The sequence below is a fragment of the Panthera pardus genome, unplaced genomic scaffold (genome assembly GCF_024362965.1).
Source record: "Panthera pardus isolate Hobbes unplaced genomic scaffold, ASM2436296v1 HiC_scaffold_12, whole genome shotgun sequence".
NCBI classification, from domain to species: domain Eukaryota; kingdom Metazoa; phylum Chordata; class Mammalia; order Carnivora; family Felidae; genus Panthera; species Panthera pardus.
In genome coordinates, this window is record NW_026526677.1 from 103,316,479 (window position 1) to 103,343,101 (window position 26,623).

Genomic DNA, 26,623 nt, shown 5'->3' on the forward strand with positions numbered 1-26,623 from the left:
TAATTTCTGTCAACAGAGTTTTGTAATTTTAGTGTTCAGGTCTTACATATATCTGATTAAGTTTATACCTAAACAGTTAATGCTTCTGATGTTATCGTGGTTTCTAAAAAAGCTCTACTTTCCATTTTTTCTTTATAAGCATACAGAGATGCAGTAGATTTTTTTCCCTCTCTGTTTTTGAATTGACTTTATGTCTTTTGACTTTACTAAATTCACTCACTAGTTCTGATGCATTTTTGTAAATTCTTTGATATTTTTTATGTAGACAATGTGTCATCTGCAACAAAAGGCAGTTTTACTATTTCCTTTGCTTTCCTTTGTATGCCTATTCTTGATTTCTTTTCTCTTTTCTTTTCTTCCTCCTTTTCTCCCTTTCTCCCCTCCCTCCCCCTCTTTCTTTCTCTCTTTCCTTTCTTACCTTCTTTCCTTCCCTTCCTTCCTTATTGCATTGGCCATGCCTCCAATAAAAACATTTAGTGGAAGAGACAGGAGTGGATATCCTTGAATTGTTTCTATTCTGAAGGGGAAAGCTTTCAGTCTTTCACCATTAAGTATCATGTTAGTTATGTGTTTTCATAGATGTCCTTTGTCTGTTTGAGGAAGTTCCTTTGTATCCCTAGTTTGCTGACACTGTGTGCTATCAATGCTTTTAAATGTAAATGGTGTTTGTGGTGTTATCATTTGCTTAGGTACATGTACAAGAGCAAAGAGCTTATTCGAAGTAAGAGAGAGTGTATTCGAAAGTTGAAGGAGGAAATAAAAGTTCTGCAGCAAAAACTGGAAAGGTGAGTCGTGATACCTTCGTGCTTAGAAATATAAAAGATAGAAGATTAAAATCAGATAATTTGCTTGTATTTAAAAATTAATTCAGAATTGAAGTATTAACTTGTGTGTTTTATAAAATAGCTAAGAAAAATTCAAAGTGTGAAGCAGTGTTTAAGATGAACTGGTAGTATCTATGGGCAAATAGTAGTCCCAAGGTCTTACAGGACTCAGTCAGGCAGTCAGTTATTAGCAGTGCACTAAAGCCCTTTACTCCTTCTACTTCCCTTGTCATCTTTTTCACAAACATGAGAGAGGTAACTGTCACAGTACTCCAGTCCCTCTGTCTTGGGAAGGTGGAAGTATCTGGGAAAGATAAAAACAAAAACAAAATGCTATTCTACTTGGAGCATTGCTAAATGGTTCAAAGCGCTAATAGTTCTGACACATACAAAGTCCTTTCTCTTATGGAGGAATCTTTCCCTTTTTGTTTATTTGTTTTGCACTGACTATTTCTTTGGCATCACCCCATGATTTCTTAAGGAGGAGTCAGTGTAATTCCTTTCTAGTAAAGACAGATCCCAATGATTCAGCATTTAAGAAGTAAATCCCATGGAATGTCATTTCCAGCACTTTCCATACCAGCTCTCCATACCAGCCCAAGACCCTGCATCTATAGGTCCCCATTTTTAGCTTCCTCTCTCTCACTTGGGAAGAGCTTGTCCACGATGAGAGTGATTAGTTTTCTACTTGTCTTAATATAGACTTAAACTGAGGATTAATTCCTCAGATACTGTCCTGGAAGTGATTTAAAAGACTCTACATGTGACTATATGTTACTTCTAAGGTTTCACTGATGCTTTGTAAGGCTGGAAAAATTTGTTTTTATAAGACCAAATATACCTGATGTATTATAACTCAGAAGAACTCAATTTGCCAGTAACCAACAGGGCATTCTGACTTACTTAGATTTTAAAACAGAGTATAGGAGCATTTTATGTAGTATGATACTACTTAAAATAAAAAGGCTGTTAAAGGGCACATGGCTGGCTCAGTCGGTGGAGCATGTGACTCTTGATCTTGCAGTTACAGGTTTGAGCCCCACACTGGGTGTAGAGATTACTTTAAAAAAAAAAATCTTAGGGGCGCCTGGGTGGCGCAGTCGGTTAAGCGTCCGACTTCAGCCAGGTCACGATCTCGCGGTCCGTGAGTTCGAGCCCCGCGTCAGGCTCTGGGCTGATGGCTCGGAGCCTGGAGCCTGTTTCCGATTCTGTGTCTCCCTCTCTCTCTGCCCCTCCCCCATTCATGCTCTGTCTCTCTCTGTCCCAAAAATAAAAAAAAAAAAAAAAAAAAAAAAACGTTGAAAAAAAAAAAATCTTAAAAAAAATAAATAACTGACTTTTAATATCTCAGATAACTTTATTTGGGTAAATTTTTTTTTTAATTGCTTACCTAAGTGTGACATGCTCCTGGGAAAAAATACAAGACACTTTTTTTTTTTTTAACGTTTATTTATTTTTGAGACAGAGACAGAGCATGAACGGGGAGGGTCAGAGAGAGGGAGACACAGAATCCGAAACAGGCTCCAGGCTCTGAGCTGTCAGCACAGAGCCCGACGCGGGACTCGAACTCACGGACCGCGAGATCATGACCTGAGCCGAAGTCGGCCGCTCAACCGACTGAGCCACCCAGGCGCCCCAATACAAGACACTTTTAATGGATACTAGTAGGCAGTAGAACCGAGACGGGCTGGGTAAATTTCATAATTTGTTTTACACTCTTTTGTCTTTGAGTTTTCTTGCCAGGTGCATGTAGTACTTACATCATTAAACAAAACAAAAAAAGGTCCACCCTTTCTTCTCTAAGATACCTCAGCATAAAGCCTAGACATCTTTTCTGAAACTACTTTCGCTCCACTTTTACTAGCTTAATAGAGACGCTGCATTACATGAAGTAGTTGGTCTAAAGGAATTCAGTCAAACAGGAAAATGATGTCAGAAAATTGAAGATAAGTTTCTTAGAGAAAAATTCTCACTGAAGTTTTGTATAAGTACCCTACTAAAATACAGCATACCTGGGAAGAGGTTTATGATGACTTAAATGATGTGTAAAATGATGACTTCAAGTCCCATGCCATATCATATCTTGGCTGCATTTCCAGTAAGAAAATGTTTCCTTTGGTCCAGGCCAGTCACGCATAAATTAATTCTTTCGACAAATACTGTGTGTTTCTGAACACACGTTAACCATGTCTGTGGTACAGATAAGAAGTTTAGGTCCTGGCCTGTAGAAGTTCAGAAGGGGGTAGATGGGGGCTGGAAGGAAGACTTCATAGAGAAAGTAGATCTTGAAAGGTAAGTCGAGTTTAGATAAGCCGAAATAAATGCAAGAAAATAAATTTAAAGAATAGTACAGTTCTCTAAGGTTCCTCTGAGTTTGAATATTTGACATCCTTTTCAGTGAAAGCCTCAAGTCTCTGTGGCAGCCAGATGCTAATTCTCCTTCTTTACATTAGTGAGGATGAAGTGTCTTTGCTACCTACCCTTTAACATATGTTTGGCTTTGAATTGCATTACACTTTGTTTCCCACTAGCAATTTCATTTCAAAATGCCCTTTTTAAAAAAAAAAAAAAAAAGTTTATTTATTTTTGAGAGAGACGGAGACAGAATGTGAGTGGGTTAGGGGCAGAGAGAGAGGAAGACACAGAACCTGAAGCAGGCTCCAGGCTGTGAGCTGTCAGCACAGAGCCCGACACAGGGCTTGAACTCACGAGCTGTGAGATCATGACCTGAGCCAAAGTCGGTCGCTGAACTGACTGAGCTACCCAGGTGCCCCTCAAAATGCCCTTTTTGATATGGACACAATTTTCTTTCTTCCTAGTTCTGTACCTGCTTCTTTCTTTCACTTTATTTGGAGAAGAAAAATACGAAGTGCCTCTCTATCCCTTTGTAAATGGAAGCCCATAATTATAGGGTTTCCCTTTACCAACCAGTCAACCAGTCCCATTTAAATTCTGGCCACTATAGTGAATTATAGAGTTTATGACTTTAACAGTGTATCTTTTTGTTGGGTCTAATATGTGCTGGTAATGGCAGAATATTAGGTATTATTACAATAATTTGTTAATTATTTTGGTTATATAATGAAGATATTTATTAATTACTGATCACAGAGAAGCTTTCAACAATTGATGGCTGGCCTATGCTGTTGAATGAGTGCATGAATAATAGGGTGCTGGGGACCCTGCAGAGGAAAGATTTATCGGTTTTCTTAAACTCTGACCTTTATCAACACCTTCTTTTCATTTCCAGCTGGCTCTCTATCATTTTCCTTAATTTCTCAGTAGGGGGTCTAACGGGCAGCAAAGAGTAAACCCTTGGGTACCAGTTCACCAGTGTTCTTTGTGGATCTGTGGATCTGAGTCCTGGTAATAAATCTATTTTTCTTAAAGACATAGAATTTACTTTTATGACCTGATCCTAGATGTGGTTTGGAATCAAGAGAACGCACAACAGATAAGACCTAAATTGGGAGCTCATCTGAAATGTTTCCTGCCAGGTGTAATCACATAGATTGTTACCAGTTTCTACTTTTGTAGTTAGAGAATTTTTGCCTTCTGGATTGTTTGAGTGACGCATTGAATACCATATAGCATTTAGGAATGAGCCTTTCTTTCCACGGACTCTGCACAGTGACAGACCTTTTGTCAGCAAGCCACAAAGCACTAGACAAACGTGGCCAGTCAGAGCACCATTGTCTTTGCATCTTAGGTACGTGAAGTACGGCTCAGGCCCAGCTCGGTTTCCACTCCCGGACATGCTGAAATACGTTATCGAATTTGCCAGTACAAAACCTGCCTCAGAAAGCTCCACGTCTCAAAGTGACCACGTGACGTTACCGCTTTCTTCAGTGCACTGCCCAGTTTCTGACCTGGCATCCAAGGAGAGGTAATGAAAACAAATGTTTAACATAGTACACATGGCGGGAGGGCCAGGGGACACCTGGTTGGCTCAGTCAGTGGAGCATGCGACTCTTGATCTCAAGGTTGTGAGTTCGAGCCCCAAGTTGGTGTGGAGATTACTTAAAAATAAAATCTTTTAAAAAATACTGAAAAAGAAATAGTAAATGGCTTTTTGTTTGTTTGCTTGTTTAATTTGAACTGTGCACCATCTTCCCACCTGGTGAACACTCACTCCATTAGAGCTCAAGGGCGGTGAGTTCTTTGTCGTTAAAGGGATGAGTTTGCTCCTACTTAGGTGGGAGTATTCCTGATTGCCAGCAGGGCGCTGCACTCACTTGTCTTGCCCACAGGATGGTGGGGTGTTTCAGAGGGTTCTGATCCATCTGCAGTGGTGTTCCTGCCCCACCAGGTCTACCTTGTTTTTAACTAGCTGTAAGCTCACTGCCACTCCAGCCCTGATCTTCCAGAGCATCTCATTCTCACATCTGCTAAGGATACTCAACCAAGTTAACCTCAGGGAAAGCTTTATTCTTGAGTAGACAATTAAAACATGTGAAAAACAAACAAACAAAAAACAGCTAGAAAGTGAAGAGGACAGCCCAGAGGGGCTTACCTAGTGCAGGAACAGGGAGGCCCAGTGACACGAGCCCTCTGATTCTCTTCCAGCTCAGATCAGGATTGATGTATGTGTCCTGGCTAATAGAATCTCTAGAAGCCATTGAATAAAAAAAGTCCATACTTCATAATTATTGTTTCTATATATTTTACTCAGTCATCGGCACGTGGAAACTCTGTAGTTGATTGCTTGATTCTCCCAGTCCAGTCTTCTTTGAACCCTTCTTCCTTGTCCCTTTTTTGTATATATATATGTGTGTGTGTGTGTGTGTGTGTATATATATATATACACACACACACACATATATTTTTTTTTCTGTTTCCAGTTTTTAAAAAAAAAATTTTATTTAAATCCAAGGTAGTTAACATGTAGTGTAATAATGATTTCAGGAGTAGAATTTAGTGATTCATCACTTCCATATAACACCCAGTGCCCATCCCAACAAGTGCCCTCCTTAATGCCCATCACCCAATTAGCCCACCTTCCCACCCAACACCCTACCAGCAACCCTCAGTTCTCTGTATTAAATACAGTCTCTTATGGTTTGCCTCCCTCTCTCTTTTTATCTTATTTTTCCTTACTTTCTACTATGTTCATCTGTTTTTTTTCTTAAATTCCACATGTGAGTGAAATCATCTGATAGTTACCCTTGTCCCTTCTTATAAGAAGTAGTTAGCATGAACCATAGACTCAGATAGATCTGGATTTAAATCCCATAATTTACTAGATGGGGGAGCTTGGGTAAATTGCTTAATTTTCTAAACCTTAGATAGTTATAGTTGTTGTAGTTGGTGATAATAATAGTATCTGTCTCATCAGCAAGTTGTGTTAAATGAGACGATGCATATAAAGACTCGGTTTGGCCCAGTGCCTTTACTGAGCAAATATTCACCAAATTATAGCTGTACTTTTCCAGATAGCAGGTAGCATTATGAAGCACATTAACTGAGGCCAAGCCATATTTTGGAAATTATCATGTGAATGTGATTTTTATCCTCTTTCAGTACAAGTGAAGAAAGCCCTTCTCAGGATGTCGAAGGTACCTTTTCTTCTCCTGAAGATTCTCTACCCAAGTCTAAGGCAATGAATAAGCCATTTACATCGTCCCGGTCTTCCATGGAAATGCCTGCACAGCCGGCTCCTCGAACTGTCACAGAGGATGAGATAAACTTTGTTAAGACCTGTCTTCAGAGGTGGAGGAGTGAGATTGAACAAGATATTCAAGGTTGGCTCTTTTAAAACTTGTCAGACTGTTACTCTTTCCCTTTCTGCCAGAAGTTAGGCATAAATGATGGAGAGAGGCATGATTCTGACGTGGGGATTGGGACTTCTTTTGCACTTTTGGTTCCTCCCATTATACAGCTGTGGAAAGACTCTTTCTAGAAACTTCTCAAAATTTCTAGGAACTCTTGGGACGCTTAGATGCACATGATCACCTTTGGCTGGGATTTTTCCGCATCTGCTGATTTCTGTTCCTGTAGTTCATGTGAACTCTGGCTTTTGTTGACCCAAACTTAGAATTTAGCTCCCTTAGATTTCCACTTTTAAAGACTTGTCTAGGGCTACCTAGCTGGCTCAGTTAGTTAAGAGTCTGACCAGCTCAAGTCATATTTCACGGTTCGTGGGTTCTGGCTCTGCACTGACAGTGCATGAGCTTGCTTATGATTCTTTCTCTGTGTCCCTGCTCACTCTCCGTCTTTCTCTCTCTCAAAATAAATAAACATGAAAAAAAAAGTCTTGTATGAAGTACGTTTTACTGAAGGCTAATTAGGCAGAGAATGAGCAGTGGACACAATGTAAAATGGAATTATTCAGCATTATGTTTTTTGTTCTATTTTTTTAATGTTTATTTATTTTTTGAGAGAGAGAGAGAAAGAGCATGAGCAGGGGAGGGGCAGGGAGAGGGAGACAAAGAATCCCAAGCAGGCTCTGCACTATCATTATAGAGCCTGATGCGGGAGTCAAACTCACCAAAATCAAGAGTCGGACACTTAACTGACTGGGCCACCAGGTGCCCCATTCAGCATTCTGTTTTTAAAGGTCCTTTGGCATTGTCATCTTGTTGCTCAGACTTTCCCTCCTCCCCTTCCTTTCTCCTTTTATCTAGAGGGCAGAATGAATGAATGAATGAATGAATATCATCATCATCATCATCATTAGGGACATCTGGGTGGCTCAGTCGGTTGAGCATCTGACTTCAGCTCAGGTCATAATGTCACTGTTCATAGTTCAAGCCCTGCATCAGGCTCTCTGCTGTCAGCATGGAGCCTGCTTCAGATCCTCTGTCCCCCTCCCTCTCTCTCTGCACCTCCCCCGCTTGCGTTCTCTCTCTCTCTCTCTCAAAAATAAACATTAAAAAAAAAAATCAGATCAAATTACATTGGTCAAATTAAATCAAATCATCAAATCCAGATCCCTCCTAAGTTCTTATCACAGAAATCTCACCTCTTTCTTCTCCTCTCCAGTCGCGTATGAGGAACATATATTTTTACACCCAAAGTGACCCATTAAGGTCTTTTTCTAAACAGAGACTGCTTCTTTGGGGGGAAATGTTGGTGCCAATTATAAGAGAGAACTTTTTAAAACCTTAATGCAAATTGTGATGAACTAAAAGCCTTCATAACCTAAAGCATTAGCTGCTTTGAAAGCATCCAGTCTTTTGTGGCTCATGGAGAGAATTTGAAATCGCCAGAGCTCCAGGGATAGAGACGCAGTACTTTTTGGTTGGCTGTATGGAACGAAATCATTTTAACTAAGTTTTTTTTGTGTGTGTGTGTGTGTGTTTTTTTAACAGATTTAAAGAATTGTATTGCAAGCACTACCCAGACTATTGAGCAGATGTATTGCGACCCACTCCTTCGTCAGGTAGAATGAAAATTGATGGGAAAGTAGTCAAGGCATGTCCTCATGTGCTAATGGTAGATCAAAAAGAAAATTGGATAGTTTTCTTTGAGACTGAATGGGAGCCTCCCTGAGACCTAAGAATAGATTTAGGACAGAAATAGGTATTTTGCTGTTTATTTTTAGGCCCAAACAGGGAATATATCTTCTAACAATTACATTTTAACACATACTTGTTTTGATTTTGCCCATGGTATTTTTTCATATAGTAGAAAGGTTTATTGTCAAGTGTTAAAAATTTCTCATAAAGTGGTAGTTTAAGTCATGTGGTGAGGAAAACCCCAGGCAGGGACTGGTTACCCACCCTTTCCACAGTATCCTGTCCTTGGTGATGCTTTGTTTAGCAGTGTGCTTTCAAGCTTCATTTCCCTCATAACTCCAGAATGGAATGTGGCCAGGGCAGAAATTCTTATTGTCCACATGAACTTTTGTTTAGAATAACCTTGTGGGCACAGAGAGGAAAAGATGCTCCAGCCAGAGGCTCGTGTGTGCAGGGTTGGAGGAGGAGAGCTCTGTCTGATTCCAGGTCTCATGGAGGCACAGTAGGAACGCACCATGTAAATCTTGGGTTTTCTTCATTTGCTCTTCCGTATTATTTCACAAATTTCACTGCCATAAAAACATGCCAAAATACTGATTGAATGCAGGCTTAACTTGACTCTCTGGCTGATTTTCCTTTTTCCTCAATATTTACTTGGCACCTTAAGTATTGCTGTCTGTGTTCTCCATATTGAAAAAGAACAAATGCTTTTCAAACATTGAAACAAATAAGTATGTCGTTGAAAGGGTCTTCACCCCAGAGAGGTGGATGGATCCCTTGGAAGAAGAAATATGAGGACCATATGACTGATTCATGATGAAGTGTGCTAATTTGAAAGTTGGTACAAAATAAAATCAGCACAGAGCAAGACCAGTACTAAACTTGCCACATGTCCCTAACGCAGTATACCTTTTCTCAGCAGGAGTGGTGAAAGTGATTCTATTTTAGGTAAACTGAGTTTGGAATTGGGAGGATCAATAGGTCTGCATTATCTTTGACTTCAGCTCTGGGATTTTAGGAATTTAAAGAGTCATCAAAGATGCCATCTCGTTCAGCCATGTGGTTTTAAAGCTTCATGAGTTGAAACATAATTTGGTAAATTCCAAGGCTGTGTTTTGTTGCTTCCTATGGAATCAGCAAGATGTTTTGATATTAACTCCATATCAAACACATGTATAAAGAGGCGATTTTCTTATGTCTCATAGTTGGCAGTAAGCTTGAAGTGTAATAGCCTACACTTTCTTGTTCACGTTGCTTAACCTAACTCAAGAATATGCCTTCTGCTCTGCAGGTGCCTTATCGCTTGCACGCAGTTCTCGTTCATGAAGGACAAGCCAATGCTGGACACTACTGGGCCTATATCTATAATCAACCCCGACAAGTCTGGCTCAAGTACAATGACATCTCTGTTACTGAATCTTCCTGGGAAGAACTTGAAAGAGATTCTTATGGGGGCCTGAGAAACGTTAGTGCTTACTGTCTGATGTACATTAATGACAAGCTGCCGCACTTCAATGCAGGTAAAAATAGCCTAGCGGAAGCTCGAGATGGGGAGAATCTGTACTGCTCACAGAAGGGAACAACCTTGTAGTCTTTTTGTTTTTGTTTTTAAACTAGAACTTGGGGCGCCTGGGTGGCTTAGTCGGTTAAGCGTCTGACCTGGGTTCAGGTCATGATCTCACAGTTCCTGGGTTCATGAATTCAAGCCCTGCGTTGGGCTCTGTGCTGATAGCTTGAAGCCTGGAGCCTGCTTCAGATTCTGTGTCTCCCTCTCTCTCTGCCCCTCCCCTGCTCATGCTCTCTCTCTCTCTCATAAATAAATCAACATCAAAAAAATTTTTTTAAATAATTAAACTAGAACTTACTTTTTTTTTTTAATTTTAAGCTAATTTATTTAGTTTTGAGAGAGAGAAAGAGTAGGTGGGGAGGGGCAGAGAGAGAACAGAGAGAAAATCCCAAGCAGGCTCCACACTGCCAGCACAGAGCCCGATTCAGGGTTCAAGCTCAAAAACCATGAGATCATGACCTGAGCCGAAACCAAGAGCCGGTTGCTTAACCAACTAAGCCACCCAGGTGCCCCTGAATTAGAACTTACTATAAAGTAATAATGCATTTAAAAAATACAGTGCAAAATAGAATGAAAAGAAATAAGTTTTCTTTCCTGCTTCTATCCTGGAGCCCAACATATATCTGTTCTTTAGGTTTCCTATGTAGTATTCAGGAAGTGATCTAGGCAGATGCTAGATTTTATCTATCAGTGTCTGTCCCCACCCCATTTCCCCCCCACCATGGGATATTTTTCCATTCTATCCTGCATCTTTCTCATCACTCATGTGTATTAGTGATCTCTCTCTGTTTTTTTTTTTTTTTTAAGTTTATTTATTTTGAGAAAGAGATAGAGCATGAGCAGGAGAGGAGGGAGAGAGAATCCCAAGCAGGCTCCACGCCATCAGTGCAGAGTCCGACGCAGGGCTCAAAATCACCAGCCGTGTGATCATGACATGAGCTGAGACCAAGAGTCAGACACTTAACTGACTGAGACACCTAGGCGCCCCAATGATCTCTATATCTTTATAAATAGAACCAACTCATTCTTTTTAACAACTACATAATAATTCCATTGCATGAAATATGTATATAATTCGTTAAGCCAGCTTCCCACTGATAGACTTTTACATTGTCTCTAATTTTTTTTCTTTTTTAGTGCCATCTTTTGTGCACATGGTTTTGCGTCCTTTGAGAATAGCTAGATTCTATGAGTAGATTTGCCTGAATAATTTCATACCCCTCATAATACAACTGATTCTAAGAGCAATCATAATTATCATTTATATTAGAACTTTACCCCTTACTACATCTTTCAAACTTTATTTCTCTAATAACTTAGAACTCTAAAAGACACAGTAGGAACTCATTACCTGCATGTTCTTGGTACTCTGCTCGTCCAGAGTCACACAGCCAGTAAGCAGCTGGCAGGCCCAGGATTCCAGATCCAATTCTGACTCCAAATTCTGTCACCTTCCATTTACATTACTCTCTCTTTCTTTCTTTCACATTTTCTGGAAGAGGTCTTGCGACCAGCATTTTACATCTAAAATGGTGGAAAACCTTTTCTTTTCATATTCAGACTGTACTTTGTTGAGTAAGTAAGAAAACACAGAAGGCATTTTGTCCAGGGAGTGCATTGTCTTTCCAATTGGCAGTGTGGCTGGGGGACCAGGGGATGGAGAGAATGATCACTTAGCAGCAACTGATCTTCATAATTGCATCTTTGCACATGAAAGAGGGAACAGCTGCTTGTGGGGGGCGTACAAATGACTGGACTATTGTTGGTCGTATATATGGCAGCCTTGTTATTATTACACATATGGTTCATTTTTCTACTGTAGAAACACATAAGTAGAAGCTGTCATTTTCCTAATGAAAAGGCTAGTTAATGGCAACCAGGAAGTAGATGTGTTGTTCTACTGTAGGCTTTTGTATTTTGATTTAGTCACAGGATTAGAAATGAAATTTAATATGCCCTTGATATCCTTGTCATTTTTCCTCAAAGCCTTTAATTATCCCCTAGGTATTATATACCATCTAAGCATTGTGTCCCATGGCTTTCTGATAGCACTTAACATGTGTGAAACTTGAGGCAGTATAAATGTCTTGGAATTCACTTCTAACCATCTTGAGATGGATATTCTTTTTTTTTTTTAATTTTTTTTTAACATTTATTTTTGAGAGACAGAGAGAGACAGAGCGTGAGTGAGTAGGGGAGGGGACCGAGAGAGAGGGAGACACAGAATCCAAAGCAGGTACCAGGCTCTGAGCTGTCAGCACAGAGCCTGATGTGGGGCTCGAACCCATGAACTAGGAGATCATGACCTGAGCCAAAGTCAGACACTCAACCGACTGAGTGTCTAGGCACCCATAGATGGATATTCTTATCAACAATAGTTGTACTGTTTACATTGATAAAACCATTCAGCTTGAAATTTCCATTGGATCTAATGATTTTCTGGATTTCCAAGAAATGTTTGGTCCGTTCCTGCTATTTTGCTAGTGATTGGCCTCTATTCCAAATTCTTACTCTTTATTCATCCATCCATTCAACAGATATTCAGTGTATGCCTACCTGTTAATCTTCCAGGTACACTTATTGGTGTGCTGTGACTGTTGGCTTTATATTGTCCTTACTTCTGTTGGATTATGAATGTATGTATGTATTTTTCACGTGGAGTAAGAAAAAGGACCGAGTGTCTTATTTTCCTTCTTTCTAGAAAGGACCTTCTGATTCCTGGTGACCTTTTGCTGGATGGCACTCCCTTTTACTCTCTCTTTGCTCTTGACTCAGAGGCGGCCCCAATTGAATCAGATCAGATGTTGGGAGAAGTGGATGCCCTGTCTGTTGAACTGAAGCATTACATTCAGGAAGATAACTGGAGGTTTGAGCAGGAGGTCGAGGAGTGGGAAGAAGAACAGTCCTGCAAAATCCCTCAGATGGAATCGTCCAGCAGCTCAGTGTCCCAGGATTTCTCCACATCCCCAGGTATCGGTGAAGGGCACGCAAGCCAGTGATCCAGTAGCATCCAGTCTGCACGATGTATAGTTCACATGTCGTGGGTGTTGCACAACCTCACAGAACAGCTTGTGGCTTCAGAATGTCTTTCCTGATGAGCAGAAAGAATATCAGAAAGACCAGCTCCCTGTACTTTCAGTCTGTTCAGTTTTCACATGTTTCCTGGGTTGTAGGAGAGGTATGATGAGATTAATAAGGGTTCTCCAAGGGCATTCTCTTCTAACCAGCAGCAGTTTGTGGTAAGGCTCCTCGACATCAAGAAACAGGACAAAGTTGGGAGCACATTAAATTCTACAGAACCACCCGTGGGCTCTCGTTGAAGTAGATACCTCTTCGAGTCCCTAGTTCCGAGGGGAAATTTGCACAGGGTTAGTTTTTTAAAGGCCCATTAGAAGGGCTGTAAATGAAACTCCGTGTCTGTTTTGCTTGCCTTTTTACAGAGTGTTCTAGACATTGCTTATCATCAGATGCTGATTCCTTTGTGCCATTCTTTATCAGAGCCCTCAGTAGCCTCTTCCCATGGGGTCCGCTGTTTGTCCTCTGAGCACGCTGTGATCGCAAAGGAGCAGACGGCGCAGGCGATTGCGAACACAGCACACGCCTATGAGCGGGGCGGTGTGGAAGCCGCGCTGAACGAGGTGAGGACGTCGATGGCGCCTGCTGCCAGCCAGAATTGCCACCGTTCCCCACCTTTCCATTATTCTGTGTCTCTGCTCCATTTAACCACCCCCTCTTTATTTCTCCTGTTTTCTCTTACTCTTTCTCCCCATCCTGCTGCCACGGCTTCAGGAAGTTGAGCCCGAGAAGCCCATGTCCCCGGAAACAAACCCCGCAGGGCAGACAGAGCAGCCCCCAAAGGCTGGTGACACAGAGTCTGCTGCCCAGCCTGACTCTGAGGCCTCTGAAGTCGAGATTCCCAGTGTGGGAAGGATTCTGGTTAGAGCTGACGCAGATGGATATGATGAGGAGGTACAGAACGAGTGCAGGATTCAGCTGTGTGTCGCTGCTCTTCTGTTGCCTTCCCATGTGACCGAATCTACTATTTTAAGGTGTTTGGCAGTAGTTCATATTGAAACAAATATTCCTAATGGAAACAACTAATGAACAAGAGGGCCTATCTGGTTTTGACCTTAGTTACTGTTCTTTAAAAGAGAGCCTTGTGCCTGCTGTCCGCTGCCCCTGGTGTGTATCTACCCAGGCATATACTCACGGAGGCCCCTGCAGGGTCTAGTGGCTCAGAAAGGTAGTGTTTAGTTCCTCTTTTGGTATTTTGAGGAAAAAAAAAAGGGCTTTTCAATTAGGAGGCTTTGTCTTTGGTAGTATTAGCCCATTTTTTTCTGCCCAAATATCAAACTTGCAATGGTGTATAGTGAGCAAAACAAATGTGAATCGAAGTTGTTTTTGATTCCAAAGCTTTTGGAAGAATCTTTGGATCCCACGTTATTTATGGTTCGTCCCCTTTGGAGTTGTCACTGCACATTAGCAGTCATGAACCCTGTCCCTCGAAATCTTTGAAAGCGTTTGATTTTATAAAGTCATATTAGCATATCGCCTAATTTCGAGTGTCTTAAATGTAAAACATTTAAACACTTTTAGTTAAACTCTAGAATATTTGTGTACTGGAACACACACCCAGATTACAGAACAAAATTGGAATTCTCACTGCAGACACTTCCCCTGGGAGACCTGTAATTTAACTTGATTCTTCAGCAGTCGCCATTTGTAGATATTTTCAGATATCCGTCTTAATTCATCAGCAAAATTAGAATACATAGGAACAGCCTGTCTTGGGCAAAGTCCCAACGTGCTGCGCAGGGACGGGGCTGTGGGTGTGCATGGGGGGGCAGGTGCGCAGATCTGGGCCGGCCACGGGCACGCTGCCCCGCTTTGCTTCAGCCGCCCACTCGCCTCTCTGTCACTCAGTCTTCTTTTGAACTTTTCTTCTCTCCTTTTTCTCTCCGTGTTGTGTGCCTTCTTGTGGTAGGTGATGCTGAGCCCTGCCATGCAAGGGGTCATCCTGGCCATAGCTAAAGCCCGTCAGACCTTTGACCGAGATGGGTCTGAAGCAGGGCTTATTAAGGTATCTCTGTTTGGTTTTTTTTGAATCTAATACCCTTACACCACAAGTATCATAATAATGGAGCCGTAATTCTATTAGATGGTAAAAAAAAATGGGATGAAGTGTGTTTTTCTTTAACACCTAAAACTCCACTTCCGGTATTGCACCACCGACAGCGCCCCCTCTCCGGGTGAACGCAGCCTTGGCAAGCTGTGCCCAACTGGATCACAACTAGCCTGGAGGGCCGGTCGTGGTCCTTAGGAGGTCTCCATTAATAGAGCTGCCTCTGTGGTGTGAGGGCCATGATAGAAGATGATCTAAGAAAGCAGGCCCTGCTTTTTAAGGTACCTGAATAAAACATAAGGTACTTGAATAAATTGCATTCATGTGAATTTTTAAAATTCAGGTCCTTGGAACTCCAGGATACACCCAAACTCATTAGAACGAAATACTTGTTTTCCTTAGAATTTTATGCGAGAGACAAATTTCTTACGAGCCCAGTGCGTCTGCGGTGCCACGGCGAGTTTTAGCCGTCGTGACAGGCAGACAAGTCCCAGGTTCCGCACTTGCCTCTGTAATTCCCCAATAGGAGCTCCTTCAAGTCTTCTTGGAGTTCTGCAACACCTCTCTAACGTAGGCATCGGGTTGTGCGAGCGGAAGGCCACAGCGCCCCCTCCTGCTCACTGCCGACCTTGTCGTCAACAGGCATTCCACGAAGAGTACTCCAGGCTCTACCAGCTGGCCAAGGAGACGCCCACGGCCCACAGCGACCCTCGGCTCCAGCACGTGCTTGTCTACTTTTTCCAAAATGAGGCGCCCAAGAGGGTGGTGGAGCGGACCCTCCTGGAACAGTTTGCAGATAAAAATCTCAGCTACGATGAAAGGTGAGGAGGGAACCGCGCAGGCGCACCACCCACCGCTTGCTTCCGGCGCGAGCCCCTCCCACCCCTGCCGGGAAGGCCGCGCCTCTCACCGCTCTCTGACCCCGGCCCACCCAGGTCCATCAGCATCATGAAGGTGGCGCAGGCCAAGCTGCAGGAGATTGGTCCAGAGGACATGAATATGGAAGAGTACAAGGTGAAGTCTCCTCTTTAAGTGTGCTAAACAAAAACATCAACTCTTGAGGCAAAACGTAACAATTTTGTGTTATCACAGACTGACTAGCCTCCACCCGCTCCCCCCAAAACACCCACAATTGGGTGCCAATGGATAAATGAGCTCTAAACCCTCAGAGTAGCCGGTTTCTTTGTTCGATTCTTCTATTGGAGTAAATTAATGCTTCCTTCCCGTTTAATACCTACTCCAGCCTTGGACCTGGGCAGTAAAATTCTTGATTCATGGTTTGGTTTCTTGTAAAATAATACTGTTGGCTAATATTTCTGTATTCCAAATGAAACTTCTGTGCATAAAAATGCACACATAACTGCAAATTTCCCAAAAAAGCAGTGTGTTAGAAGGAAAACAGTGTTCTGTGACACCTAACGGGGTCCCACTGCACCCCACTGAGCTCAAGTGCTCTTCTGAATGACTGGAACAGCCTTGTCCTTCCGTGTCCCCTGCACATTCACGGTTTTGTCAGAACCTGAGAGGCATCTGTTGAAACCAGAACTGCAGGACTTTGACAGGGGTGTTGGAAATGAGAATAATAAACTCTAAAGCTCCTGTGAAATAAATATTTCTGTTCCTCGGGAAGTAATAGCTCACTGAAAATGAAGGTCAGCAGTGGGCTTTTGTTGTAAATGTTGGACACATCATTATCAAAAAGCTTTTGTGTTTGTTGTGTTTGTGCCTGGCCATGCGTGCTCAATAAATATTTGTATAGAGTTTAAAACTTAGTGTGGTGGGAAGTGTAGAGAAAGTTCCTGGTGCCCATCATCGCTAACGGTAGTCATTCCTTTGCAGAAGTGGCATGAGGATTATAGTTTGTTTCGAAAGGTGTCTGTGTATCTCCTCACGGGTCTGGAACTCTACCAAAAAGGAAAGTATGTTGGCCTTTTTTGTCTCTCAGATTGTTGGTCAGGGCACTGTTACCTGCTGATGGCCACCCGGGAACAGAGAGAGCCATAGCCATGTGTTCCCTCCCTTGTCCCACGTGGCAGGGCACCTCTGCTTTTCCCACTGTTTTACTAACCATCACATGTGGTTCTTCATCCTTTACGTAGTGATAGATACATTGGTGAAAAGACGTAATGGCCAGATTTTCTCTGTGATAAAGATGAACTCAGAAAATGAAGTTTAGAGTTGTCACAGACCTTAGTCAGCATGCAGTCCCCTTCTCTGGTTTAGAGTTGAAGAAAATGGAAAGCCAGGGAAGTTTCACGATTGGCCTTGGGTCTCTTGGCCAGTCTGTAGAAGGGCAGAGACTGGCTGCAGTCAGAGTATCCCACGCTGCCTCTGTCCTTAGGACAGTTATTTTTCCATAATTGGAGCTACAGAAATTTTTGTGCTGGGGAACAGAGAGGCCTGAGCCCTAGATTTTGGAGAAAGAAGGAGCACTCAGCTGTCATTTATCCACCATTTTCTAAGGTACCAAGAGGCACTCTCCTACCTGGTATATGCCTACCAGAGCAATGCCGCCCTGCTGACCAAGGGGCCCCGCCGGGGGGTGAAGGAATCTGTCATCGCTTTGTACCGACGAAAGTGCCTTCTGGTTTGTACTGTTTGTGTAAAGCCTTATGATTTTTATTATTTTCTTGTCTTTACCTCTGCTCCTTGAAGCCGTGAAGAAATACGACTTAAAAAACAAAATAACCTTGGGTAGGTTGTAGATTTTTCTAAACTCTTAGGAGTAGTTGTACATTGAACCAGATTATTTTAGGTCACTTAAATGAATATAATTCTTCTTCAACCCCCAAGAGAAGCTAGGATGACAATCAGTTATCCTTTTTTCTGTGCCCTCTATGCACACCTGCATTACACGGTTTACTGCATTGCTTCTCTAGTGGATTGTGAGTTCCTTGAACACAGACCCTTTTCTTATTTCTTTTTGTGTGTTTTATTGTAAAGATTTTATTTTTTTTAAGTGATCTCCCCACCAAACGTGGGGCTCGAACTCACAACCCTGAGATTAAGAGTTACATGCTTTACCCACTGAGCCACCCCTCACAGATCCTTTTCTTATTCAGCTGTTTCTCTGTGTCTGGCACATCGTAAGACTGTAATAGATGTGTCTTGAAGAAATGCATTTTTTCTATGTTCCCTGCTAAGCTAAAAGATGAGAATTTGGTGATTTCTAAGAAACTCCTCCTCCCTCTCCCCCTTTTTTTTATGTTTATTTTTGAGCGAGAGAAACCATGAGCAGGGGAGGGGCAGAGAGAGAGGGAGACAGAGGATCCTCAGTGGGCTCCTTGCTGACAGCCCCATGCAGGGCTGAAACTCATGAGCTGTGAAATCATGATCTGAGCCAAAGTTGGACGCTTAACTCACTGAGCCACCCAGGTGCCCCGAGACTGCAGTTTTGTTTTGTTTTTTTTAAAGATACACATTATAAGAATTGGTCCTGCTGGGGCACCTGGGTGGCTCAGTCAGTTAACTGTTTGACTCTTGATCTCAGGGTTGTGAGTTCAAGCCCCATGTTGGGCTCTGTGCTGGGCACGAAGTCTACTTAAAAAAAAAAAAAAAAAAAAAAAAAAAAATTAGTCCTGCTGTTCTGTTAATATCACTGTCATACAACACTGAAGATCTAACCTGGCCTGTTTTGCATTTGGCATTCATGGGGAATGGCAGACCCATATCCCCTCTGCCTATCCAAGGGTTTATATAGTGCTCGTCCTTCAGAGATGTGTAGAGGGGTGGCTTGCCTTCTGATTGTGAGCTTGCATTTGTCTTCCTGACACCCAGCAGGATTGCCCTTCCCGGGAAGAGCTGGGCCAGCATTCCTGCCACTGCCTTGTTACTACCAGATGGAGGAGATTCAGTCATGATGTGTATTCATCTCAAGATTTTCATTTTCTGATTTATACCTTGATTTCTGTATCAGTTATAGGTTGTGGCAGGGCATTTTGAAGCTAAAAGAAGGGCCTTGTAGATTTGATGGATCTGAATTTTATTAGAGCCATGCTTTTATGTTTGAAATCACCAAATACAGTTTGCATGTCCTACTCAGCTTCTTCAGGTGGGTGGTAACAGTGAGTTGGGTTCTTTCCATCACTGGCTCTCAGCATTCAGCAGGCATCACAATGACATAGGGAGCGTTCCCTCCTTGGACTGTCAAACCAGAGGCTCTGGGGAGGGGCCCAGGGCATCAGCGTGTCTTCTGCAGGTGATTGTGGTGCTCAGTGGAGATCGAGAGCCATTGAATAGGCCTTTTAGTCGAAGCATGTGTTAAGCAAGACCTGGACTTGTAAGTTTAGGTAAGTGGGTCACAGACTTTGCTACATTAGAATCGCCTTGGGAGCTTTTAAAAATCCCAGTGCCCCAGTCACCTGCATACCAGTCAAATCAGCGTATCTAGGATGGGGCATCAGTAGTTTTTAAAATTCCCGGGAAATTCCAATATGCAGTAAAGTTTGGGAATCGTTTGTTTAGGCTCTTCTAAAATAGGTATTTATCCTTTTCAGACACCCCTCCCCCACTCTGCCTTTTATCTATAGGAGCTGAATGCCAAGGCAGCTTCTCTCTTTGAAACAAACGACGACCACTCTGTAACAGAGGGCATTAATGTGATGAATGAGCTGATCATTCCCTGCATTCACCTTATCATTAATAATGACATCTCCAAGGATGACCTACATGCCATTGAGATCATGAGAAACCATTGGTGCTCTTACCTTGGACAAGATATTGCGGGTATGTTGTTGTTAGCACTTGGAATAAATTATTTCTTCTTTTTTTTTTTTTTTTAAGTTTATTTATTTATTTTGAGAGAGACAGAGAGAGTGCAAACAGGGCAGGGCAGAGAGAGAGGGAGAGTCTCATGCAGGCTTCTTGCTGTCAGTATAGAGCCCCATGCAGGGCTTGAACTCCCACAACTGTGAGATCATGACCTGAGCCCAGATCAAGAGTCGGACACTCACTGACTGAGCCACCCAAGCGCCCCCTCACTTGCAATAATTTCTAAGGCTCTTGAGACTTTTAGAAATTACAGTGCTTTTACTCAATAGCACTGGTTATCAAACCTTTTTAAAGGATCATTGAAACATCGAAGTTGGTTGGAAGTGGCTCTGCTCTACTGAAACAAGGGACAGGATCCTAGGCCTCTGTCCCTCTTAACCTTCCTTCACCTCCTCTGTGGCTGCTGAAGACTTCACAAACAGCCCAGAAGTCCTGTTAAAAAATTTTCTCCTCTCCAGGGATGTCAGACTTCCATTACTTCTTCATCTGTCAAAATCTGAACTCTAATTTTACAGTTTAAAAATCAAAATGTTTATGCACTTTGATTACCTGATGGTGCCATAACTCAATTTTCCTGTGACTAGAAGTTGTAAGACAGAACACCCACTATTAACTGTGATGCCCTTGAGATTAGTAGGATAGCAAATGAAATAGTCTTGCTTGTCCAAAGCATTTTGGAGAGGGGAGCTTAAAACTAGTCATTTTTAGGTGAGTTTGGTAGACTTAGAAAGTTGGTATGGGGGCGCCTGGGTGGCTCAGTCGGTTGGGCGTCCGACTTCGGCTCAGGTCGTGATCTCGCGGTCCGTGAGTTCGAGCCCCGCGTCAGGCTCTGTGCTGACTGCTCAGAGCCTGGAGCCTGTTTCGGATTCTGTGTCTCCCTCTCTCTCTGACCCTCCCCCATTCATGCTCTGTCTCTCTCTGTCTCAAAAATGGATAAACGTTTAAAAAAAAAAAAAAAAGAAAGAAAGAAAGTTGGTATGTATTCTAATATGAAGCCTCTTGGTTAGTTTCTCACTGATGTAAAGATATTCTATTGACTTATTAAAGTGTTTACATTTACAGTATTAATATGAATTTCCTTTTAACGTCTTGGGTTTTTCTTTAGACTATGTCTATATATATGTGTGTGTGTGTGTGTGTGTGTGTGTGTGTGTGTGTGTGATATATACCTTTACTTAATGCCATGTGTGCACATTGGTATGCTTTAATCATCGAAAGAAAATACACCATTCTATTTATGGTAGAGAGTATCCTATCCAGTTTTTCAAATTTTAAAAGGATGGTAGATAAGAAGGCCTGCCAGGGAAATGAATAGGTAGTGTTATCCTGGCACACATCATACGGCCTAAAGCAGTGACCTAACTCTTTGGTTTATCTGGCAAGTAGTCTTTGCTCCTGGTTTGGCTTAAAGGAATTGTTATTTGTTGTTAGCTGGCCAGCACAATGCAGTGACCTTCGAGGCTGGGTGATGGATGGGCTCTGTGGAAGACCTTCCCATATAGTTGCAGACTTAACTAGTTTTTACTCAGCGATCTGTTTAGCTGTATATGTAACCATCTGCTTTCCCTCCACAGAAAATCTACAGCTGTGCTTAGGGGAGTTCCTACCCAGGCTTCTCGATCCTTCTGCGGAAATCATTGTCTTGAAGGAGCCTCCAACTATTCGACCCAATTCTCCCTATGACCTTTGTAGCCGATTTGCAGCTGTCATGGAGTCAATTCAGGGGGTGTCAACTGTGACAGTGAAGTAAGCCCCCACATGTTCAAGGCCCACTTTGGTCCGTGGCTGCCTGCCTGTTGCACAGAAGTCTGTCATCACAGTGTTTGCCCTGGGGAAGGAATTAGGTGGGAAAGTAAGATTCAGATCCAGCCCCCAACCATGCTCTGCGTGTAAAGAAGGATTGAAAATAAAATTGCACTTTTTAGGTACAGAATCATAAAAGCAATTTCATCACAAAAGACAAGAACCATTGTATTAAGGTACCGAATTACGTCACAAGACCTGAAATGCCTCTCATACCTACACGCGTGTTCGAATGCTCGAGCTTTTTTGTAACTCTCTTGCCACTTTTAAAATTATCCTGCAGGCATAAATATTTTTGACAGTGGAATAGAAGGGTGATCCATCAGAACCTGAACCAGATGAACAGCTACTAGTTATTTTATCAAATACAGATGACATTTCAAAGTTCTAAATGGCAAGAGATGAGAGCTCTGAGCCTTGCCCGTCTCTTGATGGGAGAAGACAAAATGCATTGCTAATGAACTACCGCCCTTCACGTGTGGGTAGAAACCTAAGGGCACGTGGCAGCAAGGGCTGCAAAGTCAAAAGAAAGCTGCCTTTCCTTTCTTCTCTCTCTCTCTCATTTTATATTTTTTAAATAAACCAGAAAACCTCACACTCAGTCCCGAGTGAAAGAAAGGAAAGCAGTAAGGACCTTAGACTGAACGGCGTTGTGAACCGTCACTAAGACAGGAGAGCGTTGGGATTTCAGTAAAAGCTTCTGGCATCCGAAAACTGTCAACAGCAGGTGTCTGAGGCCGCTGCTGGCCCCAAAGAACGTTTGGATGCCCCTCCCTTTTTGTGCTCCGAAAAAAAAATAAGGGATGAGGGTTTGTAAAAAGAAAAAAAAAAGAATATATATATGTATATGTAGAGAGAGAACTATCCCCTGTTGACCGTTTTTAAAAGGCTCCAGATTGGATATTGTGTTTTAACCAAATTTTAACGTTAATGAGGGAATAGTGGGCGGGAAGAACACTCGATACAACTATGCAGATTTTATAAATGTGCAATAAAAGTATCTGTTGTACCTTTGGTGTCCAGGATGGCCTTCATTTAAGCACACATTTTCTGGAAGTCAGCGAACTCAGTAAGCATTTGTCACGTTCCAGTTTTTCTTCTTTAAAAAAAAAGGTTCTTTTTAATGTTTGTATTTTATTTTTGAGGCAGAGACAGAGCAGGATCTGGGGAGGGACAGAGAGAGAGGGAGGCACAGAATCTGAAGGAGGCTCCAGGCTCTGAGCTGTCAGCACAGAACCCAAAGCGGAGCTCGAACTCGTCAACCATGAGATCACAACCTGAGCCGAAGTTGGACGCTTAACCGACTGAACCACCCAGGTGCTTCATTTTTTTCTTCTTTAAAAGAAAAAAAAAGCAGATGAAAGGGTTGAGAATCTTGCGGATTCTTGAGCAGCCCCCTAGTGGTGGCTGGTGTCCCACACCCCCTTTGCTAGTTGCACTGCACAAAGTGTATCTACTTTGTAATTTAGAAGGCAAAAAAATTATTCGCTTAGGGGCGCCTGGGTGGCTTGGTCGGTTGGGCGTCCGACTTCGGCTCGGGTCACGATCTCACGGTCCGTGGGTTTGAGCCCCGCGTCGGGCTCTGTGCCGACAGTTCAGAGCCTGGAGCCTGCTTCAGATTCTGTGTCTTCCTCTCTCTCTGCTCCTCCCCAGTTCATGCTCTGTCTCTCTCTGTCTCAAAAATAAATAAAAGTTAAAAAAAAAAAAGACATTTAAAAAAAAAATTCGCTTAAAACCAGCCTTCTTACATTTTAACTAAATTAACAGTAGGCAGTCCTTTACAGAATTTCAGAGCTGTGTTTGTGTTTCAGAGCTCAATGCGAGGATCGTGGTTTCATGGGAAATTGATCCGTCTTCTTACCCTTTAATTTGCTTCACTGTTTAAAATTCTGGGGGCCACCGTTTGCTGTTCACTTTTTTTTTTTAATTTTTTTTTAATGTTTATTTTTGAGACAGAGAGAGACAGAGCATGAATGGGGGAGGGGCAGAGAGAGAGGGAGACACAGAATCGGGAAGCAGGCTCCAGGCTCTGAGCCATCAGCCCAGAGCCTCACTCGGGGCTCGAACTCACGGACCATGAGATCGTGACCTGAGCCGGAGTCGGACGCTCAACCGACTGAGCCACCCAGGCGCCCCTGCTGTTCACTTTTTAATCTCTGTCATCATTGAGCCCTGTGCCCAGTTGTATTATTTCACTTTCTGTAACGGCCCTGGGATGATGACAGGGACTGGTCTGTCTAAGGTCATAGATGTTTTAGGCACTGGAGCCAGGACACGAACCTTTGGCAGTCTCACTGCATAGCCTGTGCTTTGAACAACCATTCAACTGTCCTTGGCGGTCTTGTAAAAATCTTTTGGTTTGTACCTTTCCACATGTGCTACCTTCTGGTCAGTTCTTGGGAATCTATAATCGACCAAGACAGGAACAGATGGACATTTGTATGTTTGGTGTGGGGTAGTTTCTGTCATTTGGAGCCACCCAAACCACACAGTGGAGTGCTGAGGAGTAATGTCTTTTAATTCACTTTCACTGGGTGCTTTGGGTACAGCCTGGTTTCTTAAGGGGTCCACAAACTGCCTCAGGCCAAGAATGGTTTTCACATGTTTAAAGGATTGTGAAAAAGCAGGACGAGGGCCAGGAAGGTGGTGGGAGGAGAGAGGGAAGAAATGTATTTGACCCTTACCCAAAACGATTTAAGGGTTTGGTCAGGGCACTTGACCTCAGCATAAATTCCCTTGAGACTGGGTTTAGGCTTTCTTTGGCTAGCTGGAATTGCAGCCCTCCTCTGCTCGCATTTGTTAGCTCCTTTCAGAACCCCAAGGTGTATAAACTCATTTTTATCCTACCTGCTTCAAGAGAGAAGCGTGAAGTACGTACATAGAATAGTTGAAGTAATGAATGAACCAGAGGCAAGGACTGAATGAAGGGCTGGGGTAGAGCAGAGATGGGATAGAAGGAATAATGCTTTGTAGCAGTAGTTTGTCCATTTTCATTGCTTGGTTTACTGTATTTCTTTGCATGCCCCTATCTTGCAGTTTATTCTGCTAGTTGTCGTTTTGGTTTCCAGGTTTTGGCTACTATCTAACACTGCCAGGAGCATGCATGGGCATGTATTTCCATGCACGCACGAATGCATTTCTGTTGGTATGGACTGTGAGTGGAATTACTGGGCCACAGGGCATGTGGGTCACAAAGGGTCACAGGGATAGATGGCTACGTCTTTATTAGGCACTGTCCCACAAGTTCCCAAAGCCATTATGCCAACTGAAACTCCCGTGGTAGTTGGTGAGCTCCTGTTACCCTGTATCCTTGTCAAGATTTGGTTTTGTTAGTATTTTTAATTATAGCCATTATGGTAGACGTGCGATACTGTTTTAATTTGCCCTTTGCACACTAACGATGTTGAGCATCTCTTTACATGCTTATTGGCCTTTGGCTATTTTGTGCAATACCTAGTTAAGTCTCTTGCCTCCTTGTTTTGTTGGATTTACTGTCTTGCTAACGTATTGATGTGTAAGAACTGTAAAAAAAGATACCCAGTTACGGAAACTTTTTATATGCGTTGCATATATCTTCTGCCACTCTGGTTTTTCGCTCCTGATGGCTTGATGAAAACAAATTTTTATACTGTTAACATCGTCCAATTTACTAGTCTTTCCCTTCACGATTAGTTAACGGTATTGTGCCCTGTTGAGGAAATCATTATGTCATGAAGACATTCTGTGTTATCTCCCAGAAGTTTTGCTGTTTGACCTTTCCCAGTTAGCTGACTGACCCCAGTAGCTTTCACTTTGTTTTTCCCAGTACTGTGCCTTTGTCATAAACCACGGGTCTATGTAGGGTTCTGTTTCTGGGCTCTTTTACCTGTTCCATTGGTACGTTTGTCTACTCGTAGCAATATCACACTGTCTTAATTAGTGTAGCTTTATGAATCTTGATTTCCAGTACAATAAATCATCCAGTTTTGAACGTCCTAAGATCATCTTGTTTATTCTTAATCTTTTGTATTGCCATATACATTTTAGAATCAGTTTGTCAGTTTCACACATGCAGATTTGCAGGGATTTTGATTAGGTTTACAGTGACTATAGATAATTTGGAATTGACATCTTCTAATCTATGAACATTGTATATCCTGGTTATGTAGGTTTTCTTTAATTTCTGTATAAAGTTCTTCAGTATCTTCCATAAATTGATTCCTAGATCTTTGATGTTTTTCAAGGTATTGTAAGTGTTGTCATTTTTGGAATTACATTTTTAATTGTTTTGTTGCTGGCATCTAAAAACAAATCGATGTTTTTGTGCTTGCTTCAGCAGCACATATACTAAAATTAGAACAATACCGAGATTAGCACGGCCTCTGCACAAGGATGACACCCAAATTTGAGAAAGAAATTGATATTTTTATATCTACTCTGTGTCTAATGACATTGATAAGTTCAGTTGCTAATTCTAATAGTTGATCAGTAATTTTTTGTAAAGATTTTTTTTTCTGTGAACAATTATATTGTCTGTGAATGATGGCTTTTATTTCTTTATTTCAGGTCCTTGCAACATTTATTTTTCTTGCCTGATCACACTTACTAAGACCTCTGGTACAATCCTGAATAGAAGTGGTGATACTGGGCATCTTTGTTCCCTAATATCAGGGGGGAAAGTTTTCAATATTTCATCATTAAGTATGCTGTAGGCTTTTTGTAAATTCCATTTACTAGGTAAAGAAAGATTCCTTTTATTCCTGTTTTGCAAAGAGTTTTTTAAAAAATTATTAATGGCTGTTGAAATTTATCAAATGTTTTTTTCTAGATCTATTGGAATGATTACGTGGGTCTTTTCCTTTATTCTGTTCATGTGTGAATTATGTTTATTTACTTTAAGTGTTAAACCATGTGTTGCCAGAAGACACTGATCATATTTTCATATATACATGGAATTTTTCATATTTTGTTAAGGATTTTTGCATGTATGTTCATGAGAAAACTGGCCTTTACTTTTCTTATTACATTCTTGTCAGGGTTTTAGTATCAAGATTATTCTGGCCTTATTGAATGAATTGGGAAATGCTCTCTCATCTGAGAT

At 42.1% G+C, this 26,623-nt stretch overlaps 1 protein-coding gene and 1 non-coding gene across 10 annotated transcripts in view; both read left to right on the forward strand.

The window, feature by feature from the left end:
- USP28 (ubiquitin specific peptidase 28) overlaps nt 1-22,552 on the forward strand; it is a 64,924-nt gene extending 42,372 nt beyond the window's left edge. For 4 of the 9 annotated variants that reach the window (XM_053900475.1, XM_053900476.1, XM_053900481.1 and 1 more), the window contains 15 exons: nt 690-785; nt 4,534-4,710; nt 6,345-6,565; nt 8,135-8,205; nt 9,573-9,801; nt 12,624-12,818; nt 13,347-13,485; nt 13,631-13,817; nt 14,833-14,928; nt 15,613-15,791; nt 15,906-15,984; nt 16,810-16,889; nt 17,434-17,557; nt 19,500-19,695; nt 21,315-22,552. In XM_053900475.1, coding sequence (XP_053756450.1) covers nt 690-785; nt 4,534-4,710; nt 6,345-6,565; nt 8,135-8,205; nt 9,573-9,801; nt 12,624-12,818; nt 13,347-13,485; nt 13,631-13,817; nt 14,833-14,928; nt 15,613-15,791; nt 15,906-15,984; nt 16,810-16,889; nt 17,434-17,557; nt 19,500-19,695; nt 21,315-21,490 — 2,245 coding nt within the window. In that variant the 3' untranslated portion in view covers nt 21,491-22,552. Of the gene's footprint in view, nt 1-689; nt 786-4,533; nt 4,711-6,344; nt 6,566-8,134; nt 8,215-9,572; nt 9,802-12,623; nt 12,819-13,346; nt 13,487-13,630; nt 13,818-14,832; nt 14,929-15,612; nt 15,792-15,905; nt 15,985-16,809; nt 16,890-17,433; nt 17,558-19,499; nt 19,696-21,314 lie in introns of those variants that run through there. The other 5 variants (XM_053900477.1, XM_053900478.1, XM_053900479.1 and 2 more) reach the window with 3 other exon arrangements.
- A 3,293-nt stretch (nt 22,553-25,845) lies between these two features.
- On the forward strand, nt 25,846-25,949 carry LOC128776273 (U6 spliceosomal RNA). Its single transcript, XR_008421361.1, has one exon. It is a non-coding gene; the product is annotated as a U6 spliceosomal RNA (small nuclear RNA).
- Nucleotides 25,950-26,623: the final 674 nt, after the last annotated feature.